The 12,462-nt window shown below is 47.4% G+C and overlaps 1 protein-coding gene across 1 annotated transcript in view; it reads left to right on the top strand.

Annotated features, from left to right (window-relative positions):
* The window catches only part of LOC135819468 (uncharacterized), a 53,824-nt gene that overhangs the window by 27,368 nt on the left and 13,994 nt on the right, over positions 1-12,462 (top strand). The window contains exons 4-6 of the mRNA XM_065332682.1: positions 1,426-1,581; positions 2,958-3,125; positions 11,903-12,076. Coding sequence (XP_065188754.1) covers positions 3,023-3,125; positions 11,903-12,076 — 277 coding nt within the window. The 5' untranslated portion in view covers positions 1,426-1,581; positions 2,958-3,022. The remainder of the gene's footprint in view (positions 1-1,425; positions 1,582-2,957; positions 3,126-11,902; positions 12,077-12,462) is intronic.

Raw genomic sequence — 12,462 nt, forward strand, 5'->3', positions numbered from 1 at the left:
ATTCCATACATTTGAGCACTCTGCCAATGCACCTTCGCGCCTGGTTTAAATATGGCTTTGGAAAATACATTTTTCATTGCTACCAGGTTCTACCTTATTTTCTCTGTGCTGCACTGATACGTCCGCAAAGGACGAAACAGTTCTGTCTGCAGATTGAGTATATTTTTGGTTGGAGGAAAGCAAGTCAGCACACGAAGAACATAAGCCATTATAATTGTTTCGACTAGGCCTTTCAATCCATTAATCTTCAGGCCGAATACAATGGCGATTAACAAGGTAGTAAGCAAGTCCTTATAACCGGCACTTTTGGCGGTCAGAGCATTAACAAAAATAGCACTTGAAAAATAGCACTAGTGGCGCCAACAGCATATTTGGCGGTCAGAGCATAGACCAATTAGCACTTTAAAAGATAGCGCTAGTGGCGCGAACTACACAATAAGACAATGAATATTACCAGTATCAGACAACAATGGGGACCACGGAAAATCAACACTGATCAAACCACCAGCAACTGTCAAATGACGAAGTGAACGGCTGTATCTCCGCAAGAATGCTCCGCAACAAGCGGCTGATACAGGATCGGCATGTGGAACAGTGTGCGACTCATCGCCGGGCAGAGAAGTCGCCAGTGGCAGAACTGCGATGCACAATAGCTACCACAGGAATGGACCAACGGACAATGACGATAATGAGAAGGACTCTGTGATACTCCGTCACCTGACATCGTCACCAGGCTGCCTAAGTGCAGTCTGCAAACATGGCACCCACTGTCACTTCACGATTCAAGCGCGTGCGCGCAACAAATCTCACCTTGCTGTGCTGGAGGCCGTGTACATTGCCAAGCTGAAGCCTGAACTGTGCGTCAAAAAGAAGTATGTGGGAAAGTTGTCTCTGTTTTGACATTGTAGTACCGTGGTCCCCACTGTACTCTGATACTGGTAATATTCATTGTCTCACTGTGTAGTTAGCGCCACTAGCTTTATCTTTTTAAGTGCTATTTTGGTCTATGCTCTGACCGCCAAATATGCTGTTGGCGCCACTAGCGCTATTTTTCAAGTGCTATTTTTGTGTTATGCTCTGACCGCCAAAAGTGCCGGTTATAAGGACTTGCTTACTAACTTGTTAATCACCATTATATTCGACCTGAAGAGTAATGGATTGAAAGGCCTAGTCGAAAAATATATAATGGCTTCTGTGCTTCGTGTGCTGATTGAATATATTCCATACATTGTAGTCAGTGTCCGCAAACCTTATCGGTTCTAAGCTCCAATTTGTCTAGCTCTATCACAGTATTTGCCTAGTACTCTCATTAGGTTTGTGAACAGCTCAGCACTTCTCGAAGTTCAAACACCTACGATATAGCGTGTCCAGCACAATTCTAGTCACTTCTTGTGATCACGCTTTATACCGTTTTGTGTGTGTCAGCCAACATATGCTCAGCACCAGTTCTCGCCAATGGGATTTTGACGGAAAGGGCTCCAGCCTTCAAGGTTGTTTGTTTTGATGGCTTCCTACGGATTGGGCAAGAGACGGTTTTCTGCCTAAGTAACACTAAGACAACTCCTCTACCAAACTGCACTGGTAAGAACGACACCAAAGTACTTGTAATGATCAGCGCAGCACGGAGCCTTTATGATCTTGCGCCTTATTTTGCACCCTTTACCGCTAATGATGTATATATACGTATATATAATTATACGTCATGGTATAAATAGCCATTTTCTAGGGTAGATCTTTTTGTGTGTAATCGTTCCTGTCCAATTGGTATAGTCCCTGCGTCATGTGCGAGAGGTAGCGGGTATGAGACCAGCTTTGTTACATGTGTGAGAGGTATCTGTACGAATCCAGCTTTTGTTACATGATGCGTTTCGTTTTTTCTTCTTTGTCGCCCGATGTTTCAGTTTTGGCGAACTCGTGAGTCACACGACGCTTTGCTGCTTCTTTTGGGTCCTATATCAACTTAGTCAATGTGATGGTAGTAGCCTTGGCCTCCACTTCCCAAAAGTTCAAAGGCCCAGTTTTCAAGACCATAAAGTTGTGGAGTAGGCTATTTGCCTTACTTTTAGCATGTTTGTCCAGTGGCTGAATGTCACACCCTTGTAACGGAGAAAAGGGTTAATGGTATGGAGCAGATGTTCTGATGGTAACGTTTTCCGGAATACTTGTGGCGCCTAATGCATTCGTGAAATGAATGTAATAATAATAATAAAATAATAATAAAACAGGTCGCGTAATGAAGTAGCATAACGATAGATGTGCAAAGTCATGATGCCTGGTCCGCTTCTTTCCTGGGTTCACTACTTCGTGCGTTGCAGCCATGAGCAAAACCAGCTCAGGCTGAGAGTTCCCTCCATGATTGCTTGTCCAAAGCGCGCATTCTGAGCCCACTCAGATCAGGAAAACTGCGGTTTGCGTAAGACTCAGGTAGACTCCGAGATCAAAGCGCAGGTGCAGCTCCATAAGCGGTGTTAGGTAAGTAGAACAAAACCTATGACGAAAGTGGGCAACTGCCGAAGATGTCATGGAATGCATCCATGTCGGCCTCGAGCCAGGCCAAGAGTTCCTTATTGACGTTGTGTCGCAGTACGACTTGAGAAACCCTTCCGCATGCAAGCAAGGTGTAAACCTGGTGCTGGATGATTCGCAATCAGGGTCTTAAACCATCTAATAGGCTGAGAAGTGAACCCTGAACGTCTTCTTAGATTTTTATCCCCTGTGGATGAAGTACAGTAGAGAGGTGATAGAAAAAGCACACTTCACGTTTGTTAGGTCTCCTCAAACTTGCACCTTTTCCCCATTTCTTTCCATGTTTATGGGTCACGAATTCATCGAGTTTCATTTAGGTCTTCTTCCTTGCGCTGTTTCGTACACCTCTCTTCCGTCCATTGCCCTTGTTTATTTGATTATTCCTGAGGATGTCCAACTTTTTTTTTAATTCCACTGGATTATGCTTGTAGCCTATTCCGGGACATGTGATAGCTCAACTCTGGAGAATGGGTACACTCAACCCAATGATAACTCTATGGTTCGCAGACTTTCCTGCAAATCCGGTTATCGACTTTACACCTCGCCGCATTACACTTGTGTTTCATCATCGATTTCAAAGCGAATCACGACCTGTAAAAGTAAGTATTTTATTCATCCCATTTGGTAAGACTGGTGGTGCCATTGAGTCTCAGCCCTTTGGAGCTTTACAACCCTCTGGACTTCTCCTGTAGCTCATTTGTTCTAATTTCGTATTTTCTGTATGCCGCGCACGAGGATTGATGATCCTGAGACCCTTGATCGGTTTAGGTCTTCTTGTCCCACATCCACTGCTTCTGCTTCCATCAATGTGTGCATATCTGTGCACTTTTGCCCGCGTTTCCACAATGATGGTGGTGGCTCTCTTCTAAACAACAAAAATGAGCAACAGTACTCCCTGTCAGTTTTGTGCGGGGTTGTGCACCTCTGACTGTTCAAAATCTGGTTTTGTTGGTGGACTCGATCGCATAACGTATGCCCACAATTTCCCATGTTACAAACAACATTTTGAAGGCAATTTCTGTAGCACTGGAAAACGATGGCATATCGTATGCCACTTTGTCTTGGAGACAGGCCTTCTCTGGTTCTGACGAATGTGTCTGCATGCACACACCATGATTATATGTATACAACCAGGTTTGGCACAAAACCACTTTGTTCAGGCTCCTTTATGAAATGTTCAAGATTGTCTGATGAGTCCTGGAGAGAAAACGTGGACTTCACAACCCTATTCATCTCGTCGCTGTGTCATAGACTATGCGCAATGTGCTAATGTACCAGCCCGATTTTTGGAAATTACCACGCATCGCTTAGGCACCATGCGCAAACACAAGAATGATGGTGGTGAGAGACAAAGAGCGCTATTTCGGGGTTCTTAAATTCAGTTAGCGCTGTGGGAGTCGACATGTATTTCACTTTCATTTCGCCAGATAATGAAATCCCACTTGGATAAGAAACAAGGAACAGAGATCTTCTAATTGAATGAGCTGCTTGCATCGTGCAACACCACGCGGTGTCATTACTGATGAGCTAGGCTTCTGGTACACTTCCACACTGGCACGTATCACCTGTGAACCTGAATGGGATAACAGGGGCATACCCACACTATTATGTTGTGTTCGTAAGTTTGAGGGAGTTGCAAATGGTGTACTAGCTGTGCTAGTACTTCCTCCGCGTCATCGAAATTGTCGCAGTTTGACTAGTGACTTGTCACTTGTTACTGACAACTCCATAAGCTAAGCCATTCAAAACTTATTACACAGTATGATAGTCTGAAGACTAGAGTAACGTTCCAGGACAGTTGGACTGAGAGTTTTCATGCAGAGATGAAGTCCTCGTCGTCGCTGATGTCAATGGACGCAAAAATATCGTTCCGAAATATTTCAAGGAAGGTTGAAAGTTGGTCGCGCCTCATCTCAAACGCTTTGACTTTCTCCACAGGACAAGAGCTGCTATGCTTGTCGTCTGCTAGCTCTGGATGATTTCTACTTCACCACCAACGAAGCCTAGTAAGAATACACGATCGTTGCGAGGTCGGTTGATTACCGTCGCCGGAATCACCTCGATCTTGAAATGAACTTTTTTTAGCCGTGGCATGCCCATTTATTTTAGCTGTTTCGTCACAGCTCAGGTAAGTGTACTATCGCGTCCAGCGGGCCCTGTTTTTCAGCATCACTGGTATACCATGGTACGGCACATGCGCGTGCATCACTAGCACTACGTGTAGAGTCTACACGGCTCTTGCAGGTACAATCATGTTCTGAGTGTCTCAGCCAGAGCAACAAATTTTATCGCTGTTGCAGGCATTTAGTTTGCTGACCCCTCAATGTTTCTCTAAGCGCTGCCACTTGTTCCACGAAGTCATTCTCACCCCAGCTAAGGTAAAACAGTGATGAGGCTTGAGTGAATGGCCATAAGCACGAGAAATGTGCAGGCTGCAACGCCTGACTGATCTCCGCGAGTCGAAATTACCATCGCAGCGACATCAGCGAAGAAATTGTGTCTAGTTCAAAAATTCCAGCTTCCAATAACAGAAAATAGAACTTTACCGTCACCCTATACTGTTCACTATCGCCTATATCTCATTCCCTGCCTCTGGTACGAGTGCTGGTGAGTAAATACCCCGTTTTATATCAAAAGTCAAACTGCGACAATTTCGATGACGCGGAGGAAGTACTTGTTAGCAACAATCCGAACTAGCGCACACACTGCACTGCATTGCCTTGAACTGCATTTAAGCCTGACGTCATGCGCTTTGTTTTGCTGCTTAATCACAAATGGCACCAGCCCGTTTTGCTGAAAAGAAAAGCAAATCTTGCTTGCCCTGTTGTGCTCTTCCAGACAATGGATCGTGCTTCAGCAGTGTTTCTTTTTCCTTTCGTAGGTTTCCTGCCAGCCCGAGTGTCACCTCGACACTGTATTTCTTCAGGATGTCTGACCTACCTGTCAACACTCTCAAGGCAATGCCCTGCCAAGCCCTGCGCGGCGAGCTTTTCTCAGCGCGGCTTGAATACGAAAGGGAACTTTAAAGTATTTTACAGGACCGTTTGCTGGCACGGCTAGCCCTTGGTAGTGAGGTCTGCCCAGGCCAGGAGAACCAACAACATGACAGTGCGGACACGGCTCGCGAGCCCAGAAGCCCGACTGGCACCAATGCCTCCTCCGCCAGCTCAGGTGATGCGGGCTCAACGGATCTCTGAGCTCTCGTACGGGACGAGGTATAGTCGGCTTTGTCGGGCGACATTATATTATTATCGGAGAGCATTGTGCCACTCCTCACCCAAGGCCAAGGCAATGCGGCTGCTGCTGCCACTACGCCAGGCCAAGCTCCTGTAACCCAACCGATCAGCCACCTGCACCAGCTGTGCCCAAGGCTGTGCAAGAACGTATCTTGCGAGGGGAGTTCGTAGATTTTTCAAGTTTGTTGCCTGAAATTCTTGCACACTTCCGGCCCAACATTCCGGCTGGTGCACAGCCCAAATAACGATAGCCAGCTAAATATCGTTGAGTTGGATGACGCGAAGCAGGTGCGTCACAAGGTTCACTATATACATGTAGCTACCCGGTTCGAGGCATGAACCACATACATGTCTGTTATCACGGCTACTGCCCTACACCGTACTGATGAACTGATTACGTATCAGCAGTTGATCCTGACTGCTACCCGCCAGTTCTTCCCAAGCGCGTGGCTAGAGTACGACAGCCACCTGGGGATGCTTGTGGCCCAGTAACCAAGCACGAAGAGGTTGGACACCATCGACGTGAACCTATGGCAGATAACTTTCACAGGCCATGCACACCCAAACTGCGCTCAATGTAAGACGGTCCATCCAGGGGCGGTTTGTGTCCTTTTCGTCCCCAATCTCAGTTTCCCAAGTCAGCAGCATTTACCTCCAGTGGTCGCAACCATACCAGCGACGGCCTAGAAATCTGCCTCAACTGCAATGGAGGTCGCTGTTTTCCGCCGTCGTGCCGCTTCTCCAACACCTGCAGCCAGTGTGGCAAGGACCACCCGTGCATCAGGTGCAACCAGCGCGGAGCCAAGCGGCCACCCCGCCGCTCCTAGCAGAATGGCTACCGAATCGCTTGACTCGGTACGTAGCTTCTTTCCTATACACTCTGCAGACACCACACTGCTAGCTGATCACTTTGCCCTCCAGTTCCGAAACCACTCAGATCAATCAGGTGTTGCGTATGTTCTCCATGGCCTGCGCTATGGCTTTACTCTTGGATCTGCCAGCCAACACGACATTTTGGTTTTCTATAATAATCTGCCCTCGGCTTTCACACACTCGGCATTCATATCCGAGCAATTAGCTGCTTCCTGCGCCCGCAGCGAACCCACAGGCCCATTTCCGTCACCTCCATTTCAGTTTGTGCGCCGCTCTGATATTGGTGTCACCCCCAAAAAGAACGGCAAGCTGAGAATGATCCACCATCTCTCTAGTCCGGAAGGCACCGGCGCAAACGATAGCATTCCTGCTAAGCCGCTCTCTCTACACTACGAGCATTGACAACGCGATGGACATCATCATGTCATGCCCACAGCCTGTGTATTTGTACAAGCTCGATGTATGCAGTGCGTTTTGGCAGATCCCAGTCCGCCGTCAGGACTTCGCTGGGAAGGCTCCTACTACTACGAGCGCTTTCTGCCTTTCGGCCTCCGCTCCAGCCCAGCCGTCTTTGACTCAGTAGCCACAGCAGTCAACTGAATCATGCAACACGAGTTTGCTATAGATCATCGGCTTCATTACCTCGATGACTTTCTCGATGTCTCCACTGGTTTGGCTGCAGCCAACCAGCAACTCACCATCTCCTTCCGGGCATTCACGTATCTCGGCATTCCGCTTTGCTCCATCCCAGCTCGAAGGGCCATCGCCATCATTGACCTTCCTCGGTATTGTCCTAGACTGGGAGCGCCACGAAGCTCGCGGCTACCAGTGGACAAGCTGTCCGAGATCCGTCCGCCACTCATGGCTACTATCAACCAGCGCAGCATCGGCCAGCGTCAGCTCGAGTCCCTCCTGGGGAAGCTCGCTTTTGCTGCCCGAGTCATCGTTCCTGGGCACTTTCATGCGTGAACTATGATCAGTGTGCCCTGAACTGTATCTGTGTATGTGAGTGCGGTGCGTGAAGCCCATCTTGAGAATGGGTTTGTCGGCTCCTTAGTAGATGCGTGGCTTCTGAAGAGGGTGTTGAAGGGCATCCAGTGATGCCATGGTATGGCTGTACTCACGCCTCGCTTTCCCACCACTATGCCAATCCTACGACACCTCACGGATGCACGCCGGAAAAGTACCTGTAGTATCCTGAATGGCCATGACAAGCTGCTCCACCAAGCCACCATGCTGTTTCTTTTGATTTCTTCAGTGTGCCGAATTCACTAATGAGTAATGGCATCACACGGGGCTGTACTAGCTCCCCTGGAGACGGACGTCAGCAACTCTTCCTGCTTTCATCCAAGACGGACCCATTCGGTAAAGGTGTTACTAGTGACCTTGGCCCGTCTGTACCGCCGTACTGCCCGGTCCGTGCCATGGTTAGCTACCCATTTGTCACTCGTCGCGAGGGACCGGAGCAACTCTTGTTCGTACTCTCGTACGAACAGCAGCTGACCAGGGAGTCATTCACAGTAACAGTACGGTCTCTTGTCGCTACGGCCGGTGTGCCATCCCAGTCGAACTACTCCGGGGATTCAGTCCACATTGGTGTAGCCACCACCGCTGCTATGGCTGGTGCCCCCGACTCCTCCTTCTTCCGAGTGGCAGGTCAGTGCGTGTGTATGCTACATCTGGACTACAACAAGCGCTAAGCGCCAGCTATTGTCCCGGCTTGCGGCCGTGTCATGGATGCCATGATCCTCAACTCGAGTGAGTAATGAGCGACTGAACTCTAGCTGCGCAATGCTTGCCTGTGCTGACATTAATTGACCCTTTGCTGTGCGCCAATACTGGCAATAGTGCTTAGCTAACGGAGTGCTGGTTTCATGGGTCCACTCTCACAACTGGTGTTATTTAGGTATTTGCTGCGGCTCTGCCTTGCACAATATTACATCCATTTAGCATTGCAGCTCTACGTTGAGCTAACAGCAGCTCTACTTTGAGCTGACAGCAGCTCTACTTTGAGCTAACAGCAGCTCTACCTTGAGCTAACAGCAGCTCTACTTTGAGCTGACCGCAGCTCTACTTTGAGCTACCCGCAGCTCTACTTTGAGCTAACAGCAGCTCTGCTCTGAGCTAACTGCAGCTTTGCTCTGAGCTAACACCAGCTCTACTTTGAGCTTCCAACCAGTTGTTTCGAAACCAGCACTCCTCAATCCAAGGATGCCTCTTTGTTGACTTGTTTGTGTGAGGGATGGGGCTAACGGGAAACGTCTGAACAAACAATTGACGGTCACCACCAGATACGGAGTCAGGGACCTGAGCTTTAGTTCAGCGATGCCCTACCACGAAGCTATGGTGTAGTCATCATCTCAGCAGAAAATGATCAACAGCATCTTGAGATTTCGAAAATCATAATAATTACGTATTCCAGGTATTCTGCTGTAGATGCAACTTTATTCCCCGAGCCATGCAAAAGACGTTACTTTATGGTCGCTTTACACGGTACGCGGAGCAAATTTGAAGAATCCCAAAATACTGACCAAGGTTGAAGAAGTTGAAAACGGAAATTTACTGCAGGATGAATTTGGATGCAACAGTCGAAAAGGTGTGCTAGGCTTCGTCTCCGCCACGTTTGTTTCGTTTCGCCCGTTCATACGGAACCGACAATCAAAAAATGTTTTTGCAATGTTCTTCATGGGAGGAGTGTTGTCGTGTGGCATTTTTCAACTATTACTTGAGTGTGATTGGTGTTTCCAAGACAATACGTGGCACAAGGCGAACTTTGATGGATCCTTTGCTCCCGTGTGGACGCGCGAAAGCGGTACAAACGACGACCACCTCGGATCACATTTGATCGTGCAAACGCATAAAAACGAAGAAATCTATCTATCCATCCATCCATCCATCTATCCATCCATCTCCCTCTTTCTGTTTATCTGTCCGTCCGTCCACCATTTTCTCTGTCTGCCTCTCTGTCTTTCGCATCACCTCACATTCACACACAAATTCTCTATCTTGGTCCTTGTGGGACTGTCTCTCCGTGGCATCGTACTGTTTGTCTCTTTCCTCTTCCTTGTGTTCTAGCCTTCCTCTCAAGCATGTATCTGTATTTTGACTGTTTTGCCCGTTACTCCGTTAGCTGGGCTGTATGTCGCTCTGCCTTCCGCCCCTCTCCCTGGAAGCTAGCCTCTTATGTGAACATTCATACAAGACTCTGAACTGGCTTACTGGTGGCAGCTGATTTTCATGGCACTCCATGATCCCCCGGCCTCTGAATTATTTCTCTCCTAAATGTTTCCCCTCGGTATCAGAGCTCTCATTGTCCATCTCGGACCAGATTGCATCTACCCCTTCCCCATTATCTAATATGTTCAACTTTTAAGTCCCCTCGTGTTTCTTTGCACATTCATTCCGTTTCTTGTTCTTGAGCACCTCTGCTCATCTGGTCACTGCGAATTAAAAAATAAAATCAACATCAACAAATGCGGGACTGAAAACGGAAAACTGGCCATGCGTTGTCGTGTAAACCTAGCCTGTGACGTCTGGCGCTAGCCAGGGTCCCCAGGGCATGCCTGGTGCTATCCTGTACATGTCTCGTGCCCCACCACCAAAGACAGCTGGCCACCTAGTATAGGGTTTTCAGCTGCAAAATCATAACGTGAAGCTACTTGGAAGAACGTGTATGTACCGTACTGGCAATATATAATTATGGTCGCAGTGAGGCCATGAAGCGTTACATTGGCACATGTTTACCGCACGCAGGGCGTTACATGCAAAGTCGCACAGGAGCCGTTACACAGGTTTCTATATTGCCGCAGTCCTTTTTTTGCTATTGCCGCATCACTTTTTTTGCTATTGCCGCATCATTTTTTGCAAACTGCAATGAAAAGATCACCGCACCCCGCCGGACGCGCGTTACGAACGCAACGAAAATTTGTCGCACTAGCCTGGTCGCGCGTTACGCCGCACCCCCTGCGTTACGCGGCAACATATATCGCCAGTACGGTATTCAAAGTGTATCGGGGGAATGCATGCAGGGCCGGCGATAGTGCGGGTTCGAATCCCATGTTAACTCTTTTAGAAAATGGAGAAATGAAAAGTATATAACATCGCTGTACTTTTTTGCCTAGGTCATCAAGATTTTTGTGCGAGCATTTTGGGGTTTGCTGCTAATGGGCCGGGAATGTTAGGATCGGGTAGGGTGCAGTAATTTCATGGGCGTGGCTGTGAAAAATTAGAATGCTGAGATCAATAACAGAGGACTATGAGGACGAGCAAAATGACAGGGATCACAGTGTTGAAGCTCTGAGCAAACGGCGTCAGCAGGAGTGCCTACACAGAGAGTAGAGATAGGAGAAGAGAGGTCTCGCCGTCTCCAGAGTCGCCGTGCTTCCAAAAGGTTAGGCTGACTACAAGAAACAATGGAGCACAAATCCCGTCATTTGGAGCATCGCCGACCTCATGAAAAGATACGACAACAGCAAGGAACTGCTGAACAAGCATCCAGTCCGCAGAAGAAAAGACGTGATCATGCTCGAACTTGTTCGGAATGCGGTGACTGCGGTCCGTAGGCATAGGGCCGTCATCTATGCCGCTATGTAAAAGACATAACTTTATGGGCTACATCATTGTATTGCAAAAGGTTTCCATTAGTTCGAATAACATTCAACATGAGCCGGGCAAAAAGGCATAGCACAGGGTCCTGAGCTTTCAAGCTCTCTCGTTAAGGATTATACCGTATTTCCGCGCATATAAAAAGCAATGGTGTTATATCCGAATATACGGCCACCCTCACTTACAAAGCCATGGCATTATAAGTGAACAAATTTCAATGTGGAGGAAGTTGCATCCGGCGTTAAAGGTGAGTTCAATTCTTTCAGTGAACCTACAGTAGCGGTGATTCTCTCTACATGTACCCATCCCCACTGTCACATGCCATACCGCCATCGCACCTTCGCACAAGATTGTATGCCACCTTGTACACAATAGGTTCACGATTTGAAAATTTCATGGAATATTTAAAGTATATGGATGCTCGACATGAACGTGCAACGTCATCATACGAGTACTCGAAGTTCATACTCTGCCAATTTTTTTGCATGTAAGCGTCTCTCACTTTTAGCGCCATGGCGTTAAAACTGAGGCTATTTTCACAAAAAAATTGGTCCAAAACAGCGATGTTTCACCTATAACGCCATGGCTTTATATGCGCGGAAATACGGTATGTAGCTGTGAGCTTTTCGTACCATGACTTATACTTTGGGACTTCATTTCAGAAATTGTTTGCAACTCTTCCTCGACAACCATTGACAATGGAATTCTTCAGCCGCCGGACGGCATCGCCAATGAACAAGCCACAGTTATATGCAGTGCTGGATACTCACTGGCCGGTTCGCTTAATGCCACGTGTGGGGCGGATGGCATGTGGAACACAACGGCAGTGTGCAAAGGTTAGAACATCATTTTCGAATGCAATCATCAAATTTTTATTCTGAACAGAACGTTTCTCGCTTATTATTAAACATATCTTTGACCCCAAGATCTGGAGAATATTATGATCAATATCCCGTATTCGTGCTTATCACTCTCTTCGTATTGACTCCCATTGATTTTCGCTATGCGTAAGCAGTCAAAATATTCCTGCATATTTCACTCCTTAGCGCTATATTGACTGCTTATAATTATTTGACTGCTTATGGGTGGCGCAGTTGTACAGTGCCATGGTGCAACGGTTGTGAAATCATAAAACCGGGATTCATGAGGTAATCGTTCTAAAATTTGAAATAATACTCATAAAAAGGACACACTTCAGGCTCATTACAAACATCTTGAAAGT

This window comes from Sycon ciliatum, chromosome 6 (assembly GCF_964019385.1).
Source record: "Sycon ciliatum chromosome 6, ocSycCili1.1, whole genome shotgun sequence".
Classification (NCBI taxonomy): Eukaryota; Metazoa; Porifera; class Calcarea; order Leucosolenida; family Sycettidae; genus Sycon; species Sycon ciliatum.